Here is a 23,064-nt window from a genome sequence, read left to right on the forward strand (position 1 = left end):
TTGCCTTGACCTCTGCCCCCTGCTCCATCCTGCATACGCTTCCTGCCTTGGCCGTGACCACTCACTTCTCTCCATCCCTGGCCCCCCACCCTCTCCCCGCACCCCCACCCCCATGACTCACGTGGCTGACCCCTCAGCGCTGGCCCAGGTTGATGGCAGCGGTCTTTCTCCTCTGCGAGTCCCGGGGGTCCTTGGAACTGTCTCTCCTGGGACAGGTTTGCTCGAGTTGCACTTCTGCCAGGGTGCACTGAGCGGCTGAGCAGGGCCGGCTTGGGGCAGGGAGCTCCCCGCTGGGCTGGGCCGGGTCAGTGGAGCCGGGGTGCGTCCGCCGGGCGCTGAGTGCCGCTCCCCGCTCCCCCCAGCGTCGGGCTGCTGCTGGCTGTACACCTGTGTCTCTTCACTGTGTTTGGGATGCTGCTCTTCACCGGCGAGAAGGTACGGCGCCCTCTGCCCTGCTCCGCCAGGCAGCAGCCTGCCAGGCGCCCCGCAGTGCCGCCCCCGTCGGTCCACTGGCCGTTCACTGGCCCTCCTTCTCTGCACCCCTCTTAGATGGAGGCCTCTCAGACCGGCCGTCAGGGCAGCCCCTCTCAGCCCCTGCCTGTTTCTCCAGAGGGGACCCCTTCCTGCCTGGACCCCTCCCCTCTCAGCCCCTCACTGCTTCCCAGCCCCCAGCTTCTTGCTGTGTGGGGATGTTGTCTGTGTAACTGTGAGCATGCTGTGTGTGTGTTTCTGTCTTTGTGTGTACACGCATGGGGGTATCTGTGTGTGTGTCTGTGTAACTGTGTGTGCTGTGTGTGTGTTTTATCTGTGCGAGTGCATGCATGGGGGTGTCTGTGTGTGTGTGTCTGTGTAACTCTGTGTGTGTGTGTGTGTTTCTATCTCTACGTGTACACACAGGGGGTGTCTGTGTCTGTGTGTGTGTCTAAGTAACTGTGTGTATGCTGTGTATGTGTGTTTTTATCTCTGTGTGTACACACAAGGGGGTGTCTTGTGTGTGTGTGTGTGTGTGTAACTGTGTATGTCTGTGTGTGTGTTTCTATCTTTGTATGTACATGCATGGGGGTGTCTGTGTGTGTGTAACTATGTGTGCTGTGTATGTGTTTCTATCTCTGTGTGTACATGCATGGGGGTGTCTGTGTGTGTGTGTGAGACTGTGTGTGTGGTGTGTGTTTCTATCTCTGTGTGTGCATGCATGGCGGTGTCTGTGTGTGTGTTTCTATCTCTGTGTGTACATGCATGGGGTGTCTGTGTGTGTAACTGTGTGTGCTGTGTGTGTTTCTATCTCTTTGTGTGCATGCATGGGGGTGTCTGTGTGTGTGTAACTGTGTGTGCTGTGTATGTGTTTCTGTCTCTGCGTGTGCATGCATGGGGGTATTTGTGTGTGTGTGAGACTGTGTGTGTGGTGTGTGTTTCTATCTCTGTGTGTACATGCATGGGGGTGTTTGTGTGTGTGTGAGACTCTGTGTGTGTCGTGTGTGTTTCTATCTCTGTGTGTGCATGCATGGGTGTGTCTCTGTGTGTGTGTGTTTCTATCTCTGTGTGTACACGCATGGGGGTGTCTGTGTGTGTGTGAGACTGTGTGTGTGGTGTGTGTTTCTATCTCTGTGTGTGCATGCATGGGTGTGTCTCTGTGTGTGTGTGTTTCTATCTCTGTGTGTACACGCATGGGGGTGTCTGTGTGTGTGTGAGACTGTGTGTGTGGTGTGTGTTTCTATCTCTGTGTGTACACGCATGGGGGTGTCTGTGTGTGTAACTGTGTGTGCTGTGTGTGTGTTTCTATCTCTGTGTGTGCATGCATGGGGGTGTCTGTGTGTATGTGTGTGTGAGCCTGGGTGGCAGGGGCAGCTCGGCTGGGAGGTGGGAGCAGTCACAGTATCTCAGGACCCACGTGTCTGTCCAGTGTCACTGCTGTTTATGGAGCACAGGATGGGTGGGGTGGGTGAGGGTGCCCCCCTGGGAGTAGGGGAGGGGTGGGCCTCTGACCTGGGAACATGGAGGGTCCCGAGTTGCCCATGGAGGGCTGGCCCTCAGGTGGCAGCTAGGAGAGTGGCCTTGCGAGGCTCCCTGAGTGATGAGGTGGTTTTCTGTGCCTGGGCGAGCACCTCCCACCCACACTGTATCCAGGGCACACACACGGCCCGTGAAGTCTGGCTGGGAGCGGGCGGGCTGGCCTCTGCTGGGCCCTCTCGGCCCAGGCTGTGATGCTGCCCGCCAGGCTGGTAAGAGCTGTTCACTGTGGCTCCAAGCAGGCCTGCCCCAGTGGCCGGTGTCCGTGTGGGGCGTCCCTGGACACTGGCTCTCGGGCCCAGAGGTCCTGAGTGCAGTCTGCCCGGCCTGGGGCTTGGAGCCCACTGGGAGGAGATGGAGAGATGGGCTCTGAGGCTGCGCAGCCGTAGTGGGAGGGCTGGGCTTGTTGGGTGTGGGGCCTGGGCTTTGTGGCCCGAGGCCCGGTGACTCCTCAGTGCTGCTGTGTCTGCTTCCGCAGGACGCTGGGCAGGACCGGGAGCGGCTGACCTACTTCTTCAACCTGCCTGAGGCACTGACCACCCTCCTGGTGCTGCTGACCACCGCCAACAATCCTGATGGTGCGGGGGCTGGGGGCAGGGCAGGACGCGGGGGTGGGCAGGGGCTGAGCCTGGCACTGGGCGTGGGGGCCCCCGAAGCCTCTTTGTCGAGAGCTGGGGATTAAAGGTGGAGCCCCAGCCACCTCTTTGCTGGTTTTCTTTTCCCCCTTTTTCGAGTGTCCTTCTCTCTCCTACTCTCCACCCTCTTCTTCCCCTTTCTTTCTAGTTTTCTGTTTCTGTTCCTTTTCCTCTTCCGCTCATTTTCTGAGTCCTGAGAAGCTAGAGGTGGACACTCTTCTTTGTGGTGATGGACCGACCTGGGCTCAGCGGGCCCCTGGTGGCCGCCTCCTCTTTGAGGCTCAGCCCCACCACGTGTGAGGCCCCGGGGTCTCTGGTGGTTGTGACATGGACTGTGTCAGGGTTGTTGATGGGGCCTCTGTCTGCTCAGGCCAGGTGTGTGGCCAGGAGGTGAGGGTGTTGCGGTCCTTGGGCTCAGCTGTGGCCTGGCCAGCCTGGCTGGGGCCTTTCGTCTTGGGCTGGGGGTGATCACCAACCATAGAGACCCTCCCAAGAGCTCAGCCACTGGCTTCCATACCTGGTGAGAGCTGTGCCCGGGACCCTGAGCACTGCCCCCACATGTCCTGCGAGTCCTCCAGTCACTGAGGGAGGGCTGGGCCTTGTCTGCACGGAGTGCTCACAGGGATGTGTACAGGATGAGCAGCCTCCAAAGCTCGTGGGTTCCCCGTCCCCACAGGTGTGCAAGCAGAGGTGTGAGGGGCAGAGTTTGGGCAAGAAGGCCCTCCAGGTCCACCAACACAGGGCCCTCCTTTCTGTTGAAAAGACAGTGGTATAAGACAATGAAAGGGATCAGCTGGACGTTGGGATTATGAGTGTTTTATTGTCTCTGATTTCTTTCAGTGATGATTCCTGTGTATTCCAGGAACCGAGCCTACGCCATCTTCTTCATAGCCTTCACCCTGATCGGTGAGTCGGGGCGGGTCTGCAGGGGTCACCTGGGGCAAGGTTCTGGGTGTGTTCCCCAGCCCTGTGACCTCCCCTCCACGTGACCTGTGTGGTTTTCACTCTGTGTGACCACCAGTGCCTCAGTGCCTGCTGGGCAGGCCAGGTGCCGCCCCCATCCGTACACGAGGGCCTCGGGTCCCTGCCCTGCTCACTCAGCCGGCTTGCTGCTGACGGGCTGGCCCCCCGATGCTGCCGCTCCTCCAGACCCTGCCCACATGGTCCTCGCTGACCGTTTGATCTCTGCTGACCATGGCCTTTTCTCTCCCAAGGGAGCTTGTTTCTGATGAACCTGATGACGGCCATCATCTACAACCAGTTCCGGGGCTACCTGATGGTGAGCGGAGCTGCCCCCCTGGCCAGCTGTGCCTGGAACTGCCCCTGGAGGCCTGGCAGGGAGCTGGCCTGCAGGGTGGCCCCAGGGCTGTGTGGGTGTGGACGTGGGTGGGAGGGCGGGGCCTGTGGTGGTCTCGGCACGGCCTCCACCTCCCTGCCGTGGGTGACCTCCCTCTCTGCTCCCCAGGGGTGCTGGCCCCACAGCCACCACTGGCCCCTTCTCTGCCCCACTTCCTCTAGGGGGAACCGCAAGGAGACTGAAGCTCCCGGGGCAGTGACCACACCCCCTACCCCCCATGTAGGTGGGCCAAGGACCCCGAGTCCACTGAGAAGGGATGCATACCTTAGTGAATTTCACAGTGGTGGCTGCCAGCAAGACCTGGCCCTTGTTGTCTCTGACTGCCCCCCGATGCCCACAGGGCGAGGGGCTGCTCCCTGGGCTGCGAGTGAGCAGGGGCTGTCTGGGGCGAGGGGCAGGATGGCCATGGACAGGGCTGGGTCAAGCCCCTCAGCCCCATCCCCTTTTCAGATGTCTCTCCAGACCTCACTGTTGCGGAGACGGTTGGGGACCCGGGCTGCCTATGAGGTCCTCTCGTCCGTGACTGCAGAGGGAGAAGCCCACCCCAAGCGGTGAGACTGGGGGCTCCCGCCCCTCCCCCGAGGCTGCTCTGGGAGGGCTGTTCATGGGGGGATGTTTCCCGAGATCCCTGCTGGCAGTGGGTCGCAAGGCTCCTTTGGAGTCAAGCATCCCTGGGTGGGTTTCATGGTCCTGGTGTCCGAGTTAACTCGTGTCCTCGTGACCTGCTTGAGATCCCGGTCTGAGGGGGGCCGTGCACTCTGGCCTGTCCCCCTGGCGCCCTTCCCACACCCGAGCTGTGACTTGGGGTCCAGGACGAGAAAGGCCTGGGATGCACGTCCACTCTGCCCCCTACTCTGTGACAGCTTTGAGGCAGTGTCACAGAGCTGCTCTGGTCCCCACCGCTCACTGGCCCCGGGGCCCGTGGGTCGCATGCTCTAGCATCCTCAGCTGCTCCTCTCTAAGGCAGGACCACGGGGTCTCAGGATTTTGGAGACAGGAAGACTGTCAAGCGCTCCTTCCTGGAGAACTTGTCACTGCCCAGGCTGCTTGGGCCAGCGGTCAGGGCGCCTAAGGGTGCTGAGTTGGCTGGGCTCACTGAGGGCATCTTCCCCACAGACTTGGGGTGAAGCCTGAGGATTTCTTGCAAGTACTCCAGAAAGTCCAGCTGGACAGTGACCACAAACAGGCCATCACAGAGGTACTGGTCCCCCCTCCCCTCTACCCCGCCTGTGCCTCTGGGCTCCCTAGGTCACGCGGGTGTCATTTCAGATCGGCCGGGCTGGCCTGGTCCTGGTGGGCCTGGGGGCGGTGCCCTTCCTGCCCTTGGGCTGGCTGCCCAGCACCCCCGTGCGTTCCTGCTTTGCAGAAGCTGCATTCCCGTGCTGATGGCCTGCTGTCAACTGACGAGTTTCAGAAACTCTTCTACGAGTTTGATAAGAGGGTGATTAAAGAGGTAACTGTGGCCGGGCCAGGGGCACCTGAGGTTAGCAGGGAAGTCCTTGGTGTCTCTTGGCATTGATTGCCTGAGTCACTTTTAGTGACCGACGCTGGGACTCACCTTCCCAGGGATTCTGGCCCCTAGGGTGTTCGTGGGAGCAGAGCTGGTGTGGCTCTTGGGAACTGGGGAGATTTTGTGACCTCATGAAATTCCCAGACCACAGGGACTGTAGTCCTGACCCAGAGGAACTTCCCAGTTTTCTGCATTCTTCATAATAGACTTTTCTTCTCTTCTCATACATCCTAACCCGGGAGGTTCCTGAGTTTGTCCAAAACCTTTGTCCGTTGTCCTTGACACTGATTTTTAAAGTTAGCAGGTGGGCTTAAGCATCCAGCTTAACACTGTGTCCACAGTGTTAAGACCCTGGCCTGCCTGCATTTTATGTGGCAGGTGTCTGGGAGGCAGCAGGGGAGGAGGTGCAGGAGACAGCCGAGCTGTTCCCAGGCAGACTTTGGGGCAGCGGAGGGGGCTGCCGCTCCAGCCACTCCAGCCACCGGGCCTTGACAGGGCCGAGCTGGGCTTGAATGGGGGTTGAAGAGGTGGAGTCAGTCGTCTCCTGTTGATTGGATTCCTCGCACTCAGTGTCACCGTTGAGTCAATCAGCTCAGCTGCTGTAGCAGCTACCGCAGCCTGTGCGTGTGTGCGAATTCTGGAGGTACTTAAATACCAGGGCTTATTGTCTCCAGGTCTGGAGGCTGGAATCTGAGGTCCAGGCGTGGGCAGGGCCGGCGTGTGGATGGAGGCTGGAATCGGAGGCCCAGGTGTGGGCAGGGGTGGCATGTGGACAGAGGCTGGAATTGGAGGCCCAGGCATGGGCAGGGCCGGCGTGTGGACGGAAGCTGGAATTGGAGGCCCAGGCGTGGGCAGGGCTGATGTGTGGATGGAGACTGGAATCGGAGGCCGAGGCGTGGGCAGGGCCGGCGTGTGGACGCCGTCTGCTCGCTGTGTCTTCATGTGGGTTTCCCTCTGTTGTGTGTCTGTCTCCTCATCTCCCCTTCTTATAAGGTCAGCAGTCCTATGGGATTAGGACCCACCCCAGTGACCTTATTTTAACTTAGTTGCCTCTTGAAAGACCCAGTTTCCAAATACAGTCACATTTGAGGTCCTGGGGTTAGGCTCTCAAAATATAAATTTTGGGGGATGCACCTTAGCCCACAAGTTTCTTCTCCAGGTCTGTGGTCAACCTCTGAGGCCTCAGGCCCCAGTCAGAGGTGGTTTTCCCTGAGAACATGAAGCCTTTCCAGGTTCCCCAGAGGAAGTCCTGTTTGGCCTGGAGCTATGGGTGCTGTACCCTCGGCCCCTGTGTGGTCAGCAGCATCCTCGTTGCAGGACCCATGGGGTACAGGAGATGGTTATAGGGACAGACAGGCGGACACTTGGTATGTTAACATACATGACACCGTCTGTGTCCAGGTGACTTGAAGGGAATAGTAAGTACGTGCCATTGGGTGCAGGCTTTATAGAAACCATGATGATGGTTTTCAAAGGATAGTAATTCTGGAAGCACCTTTCTAGATGATGGTCCTGGGGCAGGAGGTTTGCGGAGGTTTGCTGGGCCCAGGAGGCAGCTCTTGGCAGCCGTTGTTGTTTTGATTTGCTGTGGTCCAGCCCGTTTCTGGGTGCAGCCTGACCTGGGTGAGAAAATGTTGGGAAGGTGGGCTCCTTTCTCAGGGTTCGCTGGGCCAGCCAGACCCTCCCTGGGCACTTGCCAACTGGCCTGTAGGATGCTGCTGGGTCCAGGTCGTCCAAGACCAACTCCCCCTTTGCCTTGAGCCAGGATCTGATATCAAAAGGAGGTGCGTGGTTGTGGTGGTGGCTGGTGACTGGTCGCACGTGCAGGCCATGCCCCTCATCTGACCACACCCTCCTGTGGCCACGCCCCTCCTCTGGCCACACCCCCTCTGGCCACGCCCCTCCACGGACCACACCCTCCACTGGTCACACCCCTCCTCTCACCACACCCTCCGCTGGCCTTGCCCCTCCACGGAATACACCCTCTCTGGCCACACCCCTCTCTGGCCACACCGTCCGCTGGCCACGGCCATCCTCTGGCCACGCCTTTCCTACTGTGGTTCATGAGATGCTCTCTCTTCCCATATGCCCTAGATTTAAACTCCAGAACTATGATTTGAGGCTGGAGTTTGGGTCCTAGAAGTTTGGGGAGCTGTGATGTCCTTGTCGTGGTTTTATGACATCCTCCTTCCTCCCCAGTGCTGATTGCCAGCGGGCAGGCAGGTGCCTCAAGGATTGTTAGCATGTGAGGGCTTGTCCCAGGTGCCCTGACAGGCTGTGATTTTGGAATCACTTCTGAAGAGAGGCGTTTACTAGGTGGCTGATAGCAGGACATCATGAGCCTTCATGAGAGTCCTCCCATGTATGGTCACCTTCTGTTCATCACCCAGGCCTTGGTCCAGTGCTCGTCAGTTCATGCTAATTGGGTGTAGAAAAGGTACCATGCCAGCTTCTGAAAGCCTGTTTCTCTTTTACTTTTTTGGCTGCGTCACACGGCATGTGGGATCTTAGTTCCCTGACCAGGGATTGAACCCGTGACCCCTGCAGTGGAAGCCTGGAGTCTTAACAACTGGACCACCAGGGAAGTCCCTGTTTTTGTTTTAATAAGATGCTTTTGAGGTTAAAAACATAGCAGGCATTCATTATAGATAGTAGCAAGAAATAGAAATACCCACCCAACTGTCCACCTTCCAAGAATAGTAGCAAGAAATAGAAAAACCACCCAACTGTCCACCTTCCAAGAAATCATTTCACGGAAATCATTTCAAGGTTTGTTATTTCTTAATAATGACGTGATATATGAGTTCATTCTTCTTGTAATAATTTAACATAACGGATAATGCTGAAGTCTCTTTTGGCCAATATATCAGTCTGGGTTCAGGCAGGAGACAGAAATCACGTAGAAATTTAACATCGAAAAGTATTAACTGTGATAAGAGAGTCACTGTAACATATGGGGAAACTCTGTGGTCCCTGAGGGTGGAGGAAGATGCCTGGGGAAGAACAGACCTGGGAGGGGACCCCTTCCCCAAGGCCAGGGTCTGGACAGCTTTGGAGAAGTTGTGGTCCAGACCCCAGGGGGACAGAGATGTTTGCTGGTTTACCTGGGCTGGAGCTGGTCTGCAGTCACTAGGCAAGCAGGATGCCACCGTCTAGGGTGCAGCAGGCACTGGCCATGAGCAGAGCATGTGGAGTGCAGAGGGAATTGGGCACCGGGGCCGGCTGGCGGCCTCTGGGCACCAGTACCCACGTGGAAGACGTTCTTACGGGATCAGGCTGTGCTGCAGGTCACCAGGGAACCGTGCGTCTGAGTGTGGGGCTGGGTCAGAGCTCCACAGGTGTCTTTCCCTGACTTGAGGTATGGTTAGTGTGACAGAGGAGCCAAGTGTTCAGTTTGATCAAATTTAAATTTGAATCAAGTGGCCACGGCCAGCGAGTAGCCGCCCTGTGGGATGGTCCATCTCGTGCTGCAATGACCGCTCTGCACCTCTGTCCTGGTGCACAGGCGGGGGCCTCTCTGACGGGGAGCAGGTTGGCGTGGGTCTCTGGGGGCGGGGGGGCAGGTTGGCGTGGGTCTCTGGTGGGGGGAGCAGGGTGGCATGGGAGTGCAGGGTCTCACAGGCATCTTCATGGTGTATTTGTTGCCCAGCTGCCCTCCTCTGATCAGGCTCCACTCCAGCCTGGTGACGGTGTGTGAGTTACCTCCATTATGTGCTAAGTTTTCATAGTTAATAGCAACTAATTTATATGTATATTTTCACGTGACACTTGGCATATGTTTAAGACGACTGAATGCTTGTCTGTCTCGGGCTGCTTGCAGCATCAGCGCCCTTCTGGGTTATTTCCATGTCTCTCGGTGTTAGACGATTGTGACGATCATCTTTGTGCATAAAACTGACACCGTTGGAGAGGTTTTCCTGAGGCTGGAGAGTCTGGGTTGGGAGGCAGGGTGGGATGACTGAGTCCCAGGAGAAGGGTGTTGGGCATCTCGGTCCCCCGTGGCCGAGGCCGGCTCCATCATGTTTCTGAGTGTGCGTGTCCCCCCAGCACCCGCCGCGGCCCGAGTACCAGTCTCCGTTTCTGCGGAGCACCCAGTTCCTCTTCGGCCATCACTACTTTGACTACCTGGGCAACCTCATGGCCCTCGGAAACCTTGTGACCATCTGTGTGAGTGCGGGTTTGCCCTGGCATCGCTGCCTGCCGGCTCTCTCACCGGCCCCCGGGCTGAGCCGCCGACCGCTTTGGCTCTGCAGGTGTTCCTGGTGTTGGACGCGCACGTGCTGCCCAAGGACCGCGATGACTTCGTGCTGGGGGTGAGCTCTGCAGCCACGGGGCTGTCATCCAGGGTGATAGGGCGTGAGGGGGCAGAGGGCACAGCCTCCCCACCTCAGGCCCGGGTCTCTGGGAGGCAGGGCCATCCTGGTGCTTCACCGTGGAGTCTGTGGAGTAGGGAGACGTAGGGCGTGGGGTTCGAGGGCCTGTCTGATGGCTGGGGAGCCTGGATTGGGGGGTACAGGTGTGCCAGTTGTGGTTGAAGCTGTGGCTGGGGTACAGGTCCCCCGAGGAGAGGATGTGGACCAAGAAGGGGGTGCTGAGATGCCTGCATTTGGAGGTAGGGGGCTCGGGAAGAGCCGCCTAGAAGGGTGTGAGGAGCAGCAAAGAAGTGGGAGGGGAGGGTCACGTGGCCCCAGCGTGGGAGGGGGTGCCTGTGCACCACGCATTTCACCATGTGCAGCCGGGCGGGACCCACGGGGCCCTGTGGACAGAGCCGCAAGGGTCTCATTGGCCCCACTGTGGGTGGGGACGTTGGGGGAGGTCGGGGAGCAGGGCAGGACCCACGGGGCCCTGTGGACAGAGCCGCAAGGGTCTCATTGGCCCCACTGTGGGTGGGGACGTTGGGGAGGCTGGGGAGCTGGGCGGGACCCACGGGCCCCTGTGGACAGAGCCGTAAGGGTCTCATTGGCCCCACTGTGGGTGGGGGATCTTGGGGGAGGCCGGGGAGCCGGGCGGGACCCACGGGGCCCTGTGGACAGAGCCGTGAGGATCTCATTGGCCCCACTGTGGGTGGGGGACGTTGGGGAGCTGGGCGGGACCCACGGGGCCCTGTGGACAGAGCCGTGAGGATCTCATTGGCCCCACTGTGGGTGGGGGACGTTGGGGAGCTGGGCGGGACCCACGGGGCCCTGTGGACAGAGCCGCGAGGATCTCATTGGCCCCACTGTGGGTGGGGACATTGGGGGAGGTTGGGGAGCTGGGCAGGACCCACGGGGCCCTGTGGACAGAGCCGCGAGGATCTCATTGGCCCCACTGTGGGTGGGGGATGTTGGGGAGCTGGGGGGGACCCACTGGTGGCACCAGGACCGAACGCTGGGCATGCTTCTCCCTTTCAGATTCTCAACTGCATCTTTATTCTGTACTACTTGCTGGAGATGCTGCTCAAGGTGTTCTCTCTGGGCCTGCAGGGCTACCTGTCCTACTCCAGCAATGTGTTCGACGGGCTCCTCACCATCATCCTGCTGGTAAAGTCTGAGACGGCTGAGGCGCAGCCTCTTGGGCGGGCGGTGTGCACTCAGCCTGTGTACAGGGTCTCTCAGCTGCCCCTGGACCCCAGGGGGCCGTAGGGCCTGGGCCTCCCGCCTCTGGTGACAAAGGGGCTGGCTCCCCCGGGTTCGGCTGCCTGGCGTGGGGCTACAGGAGGCTCATTTCTGCTGCCTCTGTGGGTCGTCGGGGCTGGGGCAGGGTGAGGGCAGGCTGCCTCTCCTGACACCCCAGGGACGCCTGCAAGGACCCTGCAGACCCCGCCAGCCAGCACAGCCCCACCAAGGACAGTGGGGCCTCGGCGTGCGGAGGGATGGGCAGGGTGTCAGGCACTGGGAGTCTTGGGAAGTGTTTGCCCAGGTCCTGGGGGAGTGAGGGCCGCTCCTGGTGTGCACGTCACGGCAGCGCTATTAGCGCAATACGGATTCGTGTCTGACGGATCGGAGCCGTGGGCCCCCGGCAGCAGCAGGGAGGCAGCTGAGATGAGGGCCTTCCAGTCCATCCTTGACCGCAGTTTCTCCCAAGCCCGGAACTCCAAGGCCCTGTCCCAGCCCTGCCCTCCGCACGTGCAGCCTAACTCCTGAGGCCAGGGCAGCCTCAGCAGCGGGACGTCCCCACGTGGCACCAGCTGAGGGGGTAGGACCGGCTGTGGCTTCTCCCCAGATGCCCTCAGGGCCCGCGTGTTAGAGCCACCGGTGGCCTGCCGTAGCGAGCCTTCTTCTCTTTTGTGATTAAAGGTTTTGGAGATCTCCACTCTGGCTGAGTACGGCTTCCCACACCGGGGCTGGTATGTGTCACGGAGAACCCGGGAGGCCTGGCTAGCGCCCCGGGGAAGGGTGTGTGTCTGGCCTCTAGCCGCTGGTGCAGGCCGCTCTAGGGCCGAAGGCCTGACTCGCAGGCGAGTGGCCACAGCTCCTGCCCCGCCACGGCCTGTGGGGTCAGGTGCCTTCTCCGCTCTTGGGGACTCTGCCTTAAAGGCCTTGTGGCCGCCTTCAGGATGATTGTGTTCCCAGAGCTGGGGTGGGAGGCTCTGGAGGTGCCCCTGCGATGGGACCTGGGGCCCAGGTGTGCCAGGGGCCGGAAGCAGGGAGGCCCCCGCCAGCACTTCCCACCCTGGGTGTCAGTGCACCTCCCCATGGACGTCAGGGTGGCTCAGGGCTCGCTGAACTCATGCTGCCCCCGGTTCTGGCCACGCGGAGGTATGGACGTTTGGCCAGGGGTCCCAGGGTGCCTTGCGGCGTGGCGTGTGGCAGCCTTGGGGGTCTCGCTGCCCAGAGCACAGCTGTCCTGGTGAACTCGCGTGCTGACCTCACGCCCTCAGGGGGCCTGGTCCATCGGCTGGGCTGCCTTCGTCTTAGTGGTGCGCTTGTGAGTCGTCTGATGAGGATGGGCTGGATGAGTCCTGCCCCTTGGGGTCTCGGGAGGGGTCTGTGTCAAGGGGGACGGGGGCAGGAGCAGTGAAGCCTCGGGGCCGCCCGGCGGCTGTGGGGCCAGCTCTCCATGTTTCTTACGTGCACTGAAAACCCACAGGGCGCTTCTGGTGGGAGGTGGTGAGGGGTGCGTCCTAGGTGAGAATGGGTGAAATTTAAATAGAAACGAGAGCACAGTAAGGCCCGTGAGGGGCACCCAGGGGACGGGGTCACAGCCAGGGGCAAGGTCCGAGGATAGGAGACGGGTCCGGGGCCACGTCTCTGCCAGCTCTGCTGGGGCCGGAGCTGGGCATCTGGCGCCCCCGGGTTCTCCCGTCACGTTGCCCTGCACCACATGGGGCTGTGCCCTGGGAGGTGCTGCCATGAGCGCCCTGGGCCGCGGGCTCAGGCTCTGCCCTCCCGTCTCGACGGAGTTTTTCCGGTGGGTGGCGCCTGTGGGGCGGCTTCCTGGCACCCCGGTGGCCCTCTCTGCGTCTGTCTCTGGACCGCGCGTCCCCTGCGTCCCTTTGCCGGCTAACCCGTCTCTGCGTCTGCAGGAGGCCGGCGACGCTGGGCCTGCTGTCACTGTGGGACATGACGCGGCTCGTGAACGTGCTCATCGTCTTCCGCTTCCTGCGCATCATCCCCAGCATGCAGGTACCGCCGGCGCCTGCGGGCCTCGCTCTGGGGGTGGGCGTGCCTGGCGGGCAGGGACCAGTGCTGAGCACCCTCCCCCAAGTACCTGGGGTCCCTCTGCATGCGCCCCAGCCTTGTGTCTTGGCTGGGTGACGCTGGAGGTGGTTGGGAGTGTAAGGGCACCTAGCCCAGACAGCACGGGGGTGTTGGTGGGGCCTAGGGGAGGTCATGTGCTCCTCGGGGTCCCTGGCCTTGGTGGGCAGCCCCCAGGCATCCTGAGTTTCCCAACGGCCTTGGCATGGGCTGCTGGCGGCTACTGGTGCCACCTCCAAGGACCCCCAGTGCAGGAGTGGAGTGGCTTGTGACTGTCTCTGAGCCCCGGTTTCTCATAACGTTCCTGCCAGGAGTAGCTCCAACTTTGGAGGCGGGGCAGTCCGGGTGTGCAAGCCCAGCCCCCACCCAGCACGGGGTGGGGGTGTCGTTCCTGTCTGCTTTCCTGAGCACTTCTCAGGAGAAAAGAACCCGAGGACACCTACCTGCCCCCTTTCTGACTGTACAGGTCTTTCCCCTGTGTGCGTCGTGCCAAGCTGTGCACCTGGCCTGTGCAGCTGGTGACCCGTCGCCACCCAGCGGTATTTCCCATCTGAAGGGGCTCCTGGGTGCAGAGGACTGGTCCCCTGAGCCCTCCATACATGTACACACCTGTGTGACCGACACGTGCAATGCACACAGCACATGATCACACACACCCAGAGCACACACAAAATCATACACGTGTACACGTAATCACACCCTCATATAATCACACACGTCATCTCACACACACACGCATGCATGCATACACCAACAGATGGATTTGCATGTAACTACACAATTACACATGTGTGTAACCACACACATACTTATAATCATGCAGTCGGGCGCAATATAAGCACAACTGTATGTATACACGTGTGTGTGCTCACACACACAATCATCTATACACACGCGTGTACACATGTGCATATAATCACGTGTGTGCACACGTACAGCAGAGTTCCCGCCTGCTGGCGTCTGGTGCTGTTTCTCCTGACTTACCAAGTGGGGAAACTGGCTGCTTGGAAAGCTGGTCTCTGGGGCTTAGATTGACATGTACCAGGGTCCCCGGCTGGGTCTCTGAGGCCCCACACCTCAAACCCCGTCACCCAGGGCTGACGGGCCATCTCCAGGTCAGCCTTTCTCAGGAGCCTCCAGACCAGCTTTCATGGGCCGGTGGGCAGTGTGGGCCAAGGCCCTGCACATTGTGGCTTCACCAGTGGTCTTGGAGGTGTCTGCACATGTAGGGGTTTCTGTGTTGGGGTGGGCAGGTGTGTATAGTCGTGAGAGTGTGGGGGTTGGCATGGGTGTATGTACAGGTGAGGCGGGTGTGCATGTGTACAGGTGAGGTGTGGGTGTGTGTACAGGTGCGTGTACAAGTGAGGTGTGTGTGTGCAGGTGTGTGTAAAGTTGAGGTGAGTGCATGTGTGTACAGGTTAGGTGTGTGTGGGTACGTGTACAGGTGCATGTACAGGTGATGTTTGGGTGTGTGTGCAGGTGTGTGTACAGGTGTTTGTGTGTGCAGGTGTGTGTACAGGTGATGTGTGTCTGTGTAGGTATGTGTACAAGTGAGGTGTGTGGGTGTGTGTACAGGTGATGTGTGGCTGTGCATGTGTGCAGGTGATGTGTGGGTGTGTGTGCAGGTGTGTGTACAGGTGTTTGTGTGCAGGTGTGTGTACAGGTGATGTGTGGCTGTGCATGTGTGCAGGTGATGTATGGGTGTGTGTGCAGGTGTGTGTACAGGTGTTTGTGTGCAGGTGTGTGTACAGGTGATGTGTGGCTGTGTGTACACGTGTCTGTGTGCACGTGTGTGTACAGGTGATGTCTGTATAGGTATGTGTCTGTGTAGGTGTGTGTACAGGTGAGGTGTGTGGGTGTGTGTACAGGTGAGGTGTGGGTGTGCATGTGTGCAGGTGATGTGTGGGTGTGCATGCAGGTGTGTGTACAGGTGAGGCGGGTCACCCGCTCTCTTGCCATCTCAGCTGATGTCCCTGGTGGCCAGCACCATCCTGGACTTGATCAAGAACATGCGGGCCTTCGGCGGGATCCTGGTGGTGAGTCTGGCCGCCCGTGCTGGCCTCTCGGGGGAGCAAGGCCGGGCCACTGGGTGGGCAGCCGGAGCTCTGTGGGAAGTGGCAGCCTTCAGAAGGAGGGTCCCTGCGTTCGGGTGGAGCAGGTGACCGAGGCCCGGGGATCCCAGGGCAGGGCGGGACGCTGGAGAGAGGAGCTGGGGTGGTTTGGCTGAAGGGACAGCCTGACCACACCGCCTTCCCAGAGAGCCTCTTGGTCACTTCCGAATCCCTCGTATGTCCTGGGCCCTGGGCCACAGTGAGGAGATGAAAAACCTTAGAGGCACCAGGGGCCCCCCAGGGCTCACAGAGGCCCCAGAGTGGTCAGCCATCCTTGCTTGAGGATTTGGGGAACTCAAAGCTGCTTTTGCTGAGAGAATCTTGATGTCCCCTAGCCTGGGCCAGGGCCCCCCAACCCTGCCTCCTCCACTGTGGTCCTGCCGGAGCTGGGCCTTAAAAAAGGGGCCTGGTGATGCTCTAGGCACGAGGCCTGGCAGGAAGGAGAGAGGGTGATGAAACCCTGCTGTTGTGGACATCAGGGGGCTCCGTGGTGCCCAGGGCTGTCAGGGATGCTCAGGGGACCTGCTTCAGGCACTGCCCACAGGCCCCAGTCTGCCTCGTGGAGGAAACAGGCCCAGAGAGGGGCTGGGTTAGCCTGGGGGTGCTCCTCGTCCTCCGCCCCCCAGACACATTAGCGATGGGTCAGGGGCGGCCAGCAGCCCCTTCTCTGACTGGCACACAGCTACCCAGGGGTGTGTCTCGGACGCCTGCTGATGGACGTGGGGAGGGCAGTGGGCTTCTCCCAGAGGGATGTGGCCACTCCAAGCCCTCTTCCCAGGATGCCTTCTGCAGCCCCTGCTGCCCAGTTCTCCATGGGGCCTGCCTCCTGCTGCACCTGCCCTGGAGGAGGGCTCACAGCCCCAGTTCTCCCCCCAGGCCCCCATGTATCCCCAGGGCTTCCCTCTGGGACAGGTTGGTGGCCAGGAGGGGTGCCTGGGGGCAGAGTCCCCGTGTCCCCGGGGAGAAACCCCTGCTGGCATGCAGCCCCTAGCAGGCCCTGCCTGGCTGTGTGGGGGCCCCCGCAGGCGTGCGATGCCGACGGCCGCCTGCCTCCCCAGGTGATCTACTACATCTTCGCCATCATCGGCATCAGCCTGTTCCAGGGCGTCATCGTGGCTCCTAGAAACAGCAGGTGAGCTGGGTCCTGGGGGTGTAGGGGGGTGTCTCCGGGGACGCTGGAGCCGGGGTGAGGCCTCGGAGGTGGTGTGGGGTCAGCTCCCCAGGAGGGACCTCCTGGGTCCCCTTTCTTCCATGGTGTCCCTGCTCTTCTCCCCCACCTTCCCTCTAGCAGCCCTCTCTAGAATCTGCACTGAGGGTGACCCCTGACCCCAGGCCCCTTTCTGGAACTGCAGCCCAGGCTGCTTGCTGCATAAGGGGTGTCCAGGGCTTGGCCTAAACTGCGACCCTCCCTGGCCCGCCTCTGCCCATGTGTCCACAGCACTGGTCTCGCTGCCCTTGGCACCTCCTCGGTTAGGGGGCACATCGTCTTTGTCCCCCTTTCTCAAGGGCCCGCTGGGCCCATGCAGAGTAGGGGCTCAGGCGGGGCTGGGAACGCGGGCGTGTGTCCCACTGCGGCCCCCACACTGACCGGGTTGTGCCCTCCCATCCCTCCCCGCAGCCTAGCCTCTGTCAATGGTTCCGCGCCCTGCGGGAGCTTCGAGCAGCTGGAGTACTGGCCCAACAACTTCGACGACTTCGCGGTGAGTCCCGTGCCCCTGCCCCTCGGTACCCCACCTGCTGCCCCTGTTCCCTGCGGCCCCCTAGAAGCCCTGTGTGCCCCCGCAGGCCGCGCTGGTCACTCTGTGGGACGTGATGATTGTGAACAACTGGCAGGTGTTCCTGGACGCCTTCCGGCGCTACGCGGGCCCGTGAGTGACCCGGCCTGGCCGCCCTGACCGCGGCTCTGCGCGGGGTGCGCGTCTTGGTCTAACCTCCCGGGGCTGCAGGGTGTACGGGGCAGCAGGTGGCTTCTGGGGGGGCCTGTGACCTGGGGTGAAGGGGCTCAGCCCGGAGCTTGGAGAGCTCAGATGGCCCCGGCGCTGGGCCAGGTCTGAGCCCCAGCCCTGCTCCTTCCAGCCCCCTGAAGGCCAGGCTGGGCCAGCCTGGGGGTTTGGGTGGAAACAGCGACATGGAGCAGGGAGCGGTGGGTCCAGAAGAGGGTTGCGCTGGACTCACAGGCGCCCCCCGGCCTCCCCCTCATTCTCCACAGGTGGTCAGAGGTGTATTTTGTGCTGTGGTGGCTGGTGTCGTCGGTCATCTGGGTCAACCTGTTTCTGGCTCTGATTTTGGAGGTAGTGGACACGCCCGGCCCAGACTCTCAGTTGGAGTTTCTAACTTGATGAGGTGGGGTCCACTTGGAACTTGGTCGAAGAGCCTGTGCTGGGTTCGCACAGCTCTGGGGTGCGGCTCGTCCTGAAGGCTCCTGACCTTTGACCTGTGGGGTGGGGCTGGAGGAGGGCCCTCAGGGAACCGCTTCTGTAGGGGCCGGGGGCCTTGTCGGGCCTCGGGTCCCGGTGTCCAGGGGGAGCTTCTCAGCCAGGCCGCCATGGGAGGGGTTCACGCAGGGCCCGGGCCTACCCACCACCTGTCCCTCCCTCCCTCCTGCCAGAACTTCCTTCACAAGTGGGACCGCCGCAGCCACTTGCAGTCCCTCACGGAGGAGCTGGAGGACACCTCTGAGATGACCCAGGAGCTCCCGTTCAGGTGCGTGGGGGCGGGCGGGACGAGAGGGAGGGCGGGGCCTGGGGCAGGAGGCGGGGCGAGAGGGAGGGCGGGGCCTGGGGCCGGAGGCGGGGTGAGAGGGAGGGCGGGGCCTGGGGCAGGAGGCGGGGTGAGGGAGGGCGGGGCGTGGAGCAAGAGGCTGGGCTAGAGGGAGGGCGGGGCATGGGGCCGGAGGCGGGGTGAGAGGGAGGGCGGGGCCTGGGGCAGGAGGCGGGGCGAGAGGGAGGGCGGGGCCTGGGCAGGAGGCGGGGCGAGAGGGAGGGCGGGGCCTGGGGCAGGAGGCGGGGCGAGAGGGAGGGCGGGGCCTGGGGCAGGAGGCGGGGTGAGAGGGAGGGCGGGGCGTGGAGCAAGAGGCTGGGCTAGAGGGAGGGCGGGGCCTGGGGCATGAGGCGGGGTGAGAGGGAGGGCGGGGCCTGGGGCAGGAGGCGGGGTGAGGGAGGGCGGGGCGTGGGGCAAGAGGCTGGGCTGAGAGGGGGCGGGGCAGGACCAGGAGGTGGGGCGAGAGGATGGGGCGTGGGACGAGAAGCGGGGTTGACAAGGAGGGCAGGTCGGGAGGCGGGGCCGAGGGGGAGGGTGGGGCGGGAGGCGGGGCGACTGGGGGCGGGGCCGAGAGGCGGGCCGGCGGGGCATGGGGTGGGGGCGGGGCCAAGAGGGAGGGCGAGGCGTGGGCGGAAGGCCTGACCGAGAGGGAGGGAGGCGGGAGGGAGGCAGTGGGCAGGCGCTCCTCTTGGGACCTCCGGGGCTGCTTTTGCTTCTGCCGTTAGTCCTCAGGTGACCCTGTTGGTGGGTGAAGTGAAACCTCGGCCCCTCTTTCCCATGGTGACCTGGAGCTTGTTCCTCTGGTGGCTCAGAGGCGACGGCCGCACCACCCTCCCTGAACGTCTGTGTGTGTCCCAACCGCACAGAGTGGGCTTCTCCCGGCCTTTGAGGGACTCCCCGTAAACATCCTAGAGGTGGACCCAAGCCCCCTGTGGGTGGTTCCGCGCAGCTCCTGGTCCCGAGAAGCCCTGACGAGGCCTCTCCATCATCCCTGCGCACCTACTTCCCTACAGGCGCCCAGGGCGCCCGGTCCATTGTCTCCCCCGTTCCGCAGGGACGTCCTGGAGGAGCCCACGGAGGAGGAGCTGGTGGAGAAGTTGAGCCGCCACCCGCACCTGCAGCTGTGCAGGTGACGTCCGGACACCTTCCCGGTTGCGGCGGCCAGGCGGCCTCGGGAGGCTCTCAGGCCGGGGAGGAGGTAGCCGCGACCCAGAGGAGGGGCCTTCCCCTTGGGCAGACCCGCTGTGTGGACCGAGGCTGGACAGGCGCAGGCCCTGATTCGCAGCTGAGCAGGACCACTCTGCAGCCCCTCCGGCGCTGTTCATGCCACTTTGCTTTATAAGCTGCTTCCGAGGGACTTCCTTTTCTAAATACAGTGGGTGACTCCACAGGGACCACTGATGTGTGAGAGGAGACGCAGCGGCCTTTGCCTCGCGCCCTGCTGTTTCCGTGGTGCCTTCGCTGCTGGTGGCCTTCAGGGACCAGGGGCCCGCACAAGGCCCACACTGGCCGACTGGCAGCTTTCCGGGGCATTAAGCTTGGGATCCTGGTTTTAAACTAGAAACTGGACTGTTGTTTTATTATTTTATGGTTCGTGTGAGTGTGATTGAGTGTGTTTCTTCCTGGGTGAGAACGCCAGTCATCTTTATCAGTAGGCCTCAGGAAGCGCGAGGTTGTTGCCTACTGGAACAGGACTGCTTCTGTGGAGCGGGGCTCCCAGGGCTCAGCCAGTCGGAAACCAGTGCTGTGGCCAGACCAGCCCTCGCGGTTCTTACTGTGTTTGCAAGAAGCCTTGCAGCAACAGCTGTCAGGAAACTTTGAAAAAAATAAAGATTTATTACCTACAAGACCTGGAAATTATCTACTGCACCTGGGCCCATACAGTGAGGTCACAGGTAGAGAGACCTTGGGCCTGGGGTTCTGCTTTTATTGCAATTGAGGGTTTCAGAGGACTCACTCTTGGTTGGTGGATTTAAAACATAAGAGCAGGAATTTAAAGTGAAGGAAGAAAAAAAGTGGCCCAAATGGTCAGTTATCAAAATCAAAGATTTCTAAAACAAATCTCAGAGCAGAAAGGTGGGCAGTGTGTTTGAGATACTCTGAAGCGGATGCCTCTGCAATCCAAGCTTAAGAAAACTATTGCCAGGGCCTCTGCTACTCCAGGTATGGCTGTACAGGTTATGCGCTGCACAAGAGTACCCAGCTGCAGAGGTGTGTCCTGGCATTGGCTGTCTGCCCCATAAGAGGGACCCTCTCTCTAATTTGCATAAAGACACATATAAGTCAGGGATGGCCCTACTTTGTGTGTGACCGGGGACTGGGGTGGGGAGGAAGGGAAAGTGAGCAGTGTGTGGCAGGCCACGTTGCCACTTGGTCCTTCGTAGATCCAGATTGATAAATGGGATTTTTATTTCAAGGACCACCTCGAGTGGTTGGTGGGTGGTAGCCCCCAGAAGGTCTGTTGAGAAGGATTGGAATCTTCGTGGGAAGGAGTGCTAGGATTTATTAGTGATGTCTGCCATGAGCCCAGAGAGGAAACCAGGGCATGGATGCTGACCCCACTGCAGGAAGTGATCCCAGTCTACCCAGCTTGTTTGGGAAACGGGATGAGAGGAAAGTTCAGCTAAAAAAAAGGAACTTCTAAAATGTCCACAAACCCCAGTGCTTGAGGTGTTCTAACCCCTGGTAGTGTTCTGTGTATTCAACTGCATTGTGGCTCCTGGCCCCAGAGTTTATCTGAAATTTTGGATATTCACGTGATGCTCCTCAGGTTTGGGGGACCTTTGGGGGTAGTGAGGTCTCTCCCAGGTTTACTCCTCGTGCAGTCTGCCTTCCTGGAAGGCTGGTTTTGGGGTGGGGAGACCTTTGCGGAACAGTGGTTTAGAAGTCATACCCAGCTTGGTTGGCGGCCCTGTTTGCTGGTGTTTCCTCCCCACCTCAAGGTGTGAGCGCCATCTAGTGGTGGATTCAGGTTCTGTTGCCTGTCAGCTTGACGCTGTGATCCCTGGCTTAACCAGGTGGCACAGCGGTAAAGAATCCACCTGCCAATGCCGGGTTGGATTCCTGGGCTGGGAAGATCCCCTGGAGGAGGGAATGGCAACCCACTCCAGTATTCTTGCCTGGAGAATCCCACGGACAGAGGTCTGGCAGGCTAGAGTCAGGCTAGAGTCAGACATGACTAAACTCACTTGACATGCACACACACGTGATCCCCAGGGGATAGCTCATTGTTTTCCCCAGACCCCTGGAGACCTGCTTCCTCTTTGGCCCTCTCATGGCACAAGGCTGGGAGCCCGGCCTCACCGGGTTGTAAGCCTGTCCACCCAGGCCTGGTTCTAGTGGGCAGTGTGCCCGCTGCCCTGTCCTGAGGCTGGTCCCAGCCCTGAGGGTCCACCACCTCCCCATTCCATGGCCTGTGTGCAAAGAAGCCCCCTGTAGTTAGGCTGTCACTCAGTAGATAACTCCAGACAACCCACGCTGGGCTCGGGGACAGCCCTTCAGAGAGGCTGGCTCTGCTCAGGGAGGGAGTGATTAAAGCTGGCGCTGGTCCCACTGTGCTGGTGCCTGGTGACTACTGGCTGGGGCACCTGTGCAATATCGTTTCCCTACGTCAAATGGTGTCAGCCTCAGAACCTTCGTCTAAAAGAGCTAGGGCTGAAGTGAAGGCTGATCTGGGGCCGGAGTCTTGTCCAGCTGGCGTGTGCAGCCCCCATGTGCTGGGGGCGGGGTGTCTCACTTCTCGCCCCACCCAGCTTCGTACCACCAGCTGCCTGGAGCCTCAGCTGTGAGCTGGTTTCCTGATCTGCAGGGGAGGGCTGGGGTTGGCAGGAGCAGGTTCACACCTGGGCATCTCGCTGAAGAACTTCCTGTGACCCCAGCTTCCCGCTGGAGGTGCTGAGGCCATGTCTACGATCTCCCAGGACAGACGGCGTCAACACTTTAAAATATTTATTTGGCTGTGCCGGTCTTAGTTGTGGCATGTGGCATCTTGGGTTCCTGACCAGGGATCAAACCCGGGCCGCCTGCATTGGGAGCGCAGGGTCTTATTCACTGGACCACCGGGGAAGTCCCAACCTCAAAAGTTTTGAACAGCAGCTGGTGATAATAGCATGGCTCCCAAACTGGGTTTTTGTGAGGTTTCCTTACGCGCTGCAGGTTCTGCGGTCTTTGCAGGAACATCGCAGGAGTGCTTTCTGGCAGGTCGTGTGCAGTGTTTGTTTTCCACAGCTGATGGCCAGTCTTCCTACTTGGGGTGGTGGATGCTAGGCTGCTTCGTATAAAGTAACTTGTTCTCCGTTTGTGATGAATGAGTGGGGAGGAGCTTTAACCCCGTGTGAATATCCTGTTTCTCACTCAGCTTTCTTCTCCTGCCCTGCTTCCATCTGTGTGGATCGTGGTTTCTTTTATTCAGTGGGTTATAGTCTGTCACTGGATTTTATTTCAAGCTCAAATCATCATTTTGGCTGGGGGAGAGGCCTTCACCCTAGCTTTTGTGTCCGTTAGCTATGTAGCTACTATCCTTTGAACATTTCTTTGCTTTCTGACATGAAAAGGTATTTCAGGCCTATTTTGTACCTTCTGTCTCCCAGCCTTGGTACAAGCCATTTCTCTAAAGACCCCTGTTCCTTTAAGTGAGAAAAGCTTTAGGAACCAAGGTGTGGTTCTGAGGTGTGCTCACTGCTGTTGAGGTGTTGCTGCACCCAGACTCCCTCAGGGCACAGAGCTAGGGAATCGATGCACTCATCTGTCTGTCTGCCTGTCTGTCTCTCTGTATCTGTCTGTTTCTCTAATCTATTTCTATCTAACCATCTCTCTGTTGTACTGACCACTAAACTACACCAATCCCTCTGATTTCAACCAGTATCCCCGCTTTCTCCCCTTCCACAGCTATTAAGCATTTTTCTCGGAATGATTCCCATTTCCCTTAATCTGTGCACTCACTCAATCAGTTTCCCTGTAAATAACCAGTCTCCATCACCACCGCCACCCTGCCCCCACAGAGATGTCC

At 60.2% G+C, this 23,064-nt stretch overlaps 1 protein-coding gene across 12 annotated transcripts in view; it reads left to right on the forward strand.

Annotated features, from left to right (window-relative positions):
- The window catches only part of TPCN2 (two pore segment channel 2), a 31,200-nt gene extending 11,297 nt beyond the window's left edge, over positions 1-19,903 (forward strand). For 3 of the 12 annotated variants that reach the window (XM_045165856.1, XM_045165857.1, XM_045165860.1), the window contains 19 exons: positions 2,486-2,585; positions 3,483-3,548; positions 3,857-3,921; positions 4,450-4,550; positions 5,116-5,197; positions 5,366-5,452; positions 9,557-9,676; positions 9,763-9,822; positions 10,900-11,028; positions 11,573-11,683; positions 11,785-11,834; positions 13,014-13,113; positions 15,150-15,221; positions 16,355-16,428; positions 16,915-16,996; positions 17,082-17,164; positions 17,506-17,587; positions 17,905-17,999; positions 19,111-19,903. In XM_045165856.1, the coding sequence (XP_045021791.1) occupies positions 2,486-2,585; positions 3,483-3,548; positions 3,857-3,921; positions 4,450-4,550; positions 5,116-5,197; positions 5,366-5,452; positions 9,557-9,676; positions 9,763-9,822; positions 10,900-11,028; positions 11,573-11,683; positions 11,785-11,834; positions 13,014-13,113; positions 15,150-15,221; positions 16,355-16,428; positions 16,915-16,996; positions 17,082-17,164; positions 17,506-17,587; positions 17,905-17,999; positions 19,111-19,189 (1,638 nt within the window). In that variant the 3' untranslated portion in view covers positions 19,190-19,903. The other 9 variants (XM_045165859.1, XM_045165864.1, XM_045165861.1 and 6 more) reach the window with 8 other exon arrangements.
- The last annotated feature ends 3,161 nt before the right edge of the window (positions 19,904-23,064 follow it).

Source organism: Bubalus bubalis, chromosome 5, assembly GCF_019923935.1.
Source record: "Bubalus bubalis isolate 160015118507 breed Murrah chromosome 5, NDDB_SH_1, whole genome shotgun sequence".
Classification (NCBI taxonomy): Eukaryota; Metazoa; Chordata; class Mammalia; order Artiodactyla; family Bovidae; genus Bubalus; species Bubalus bubalis.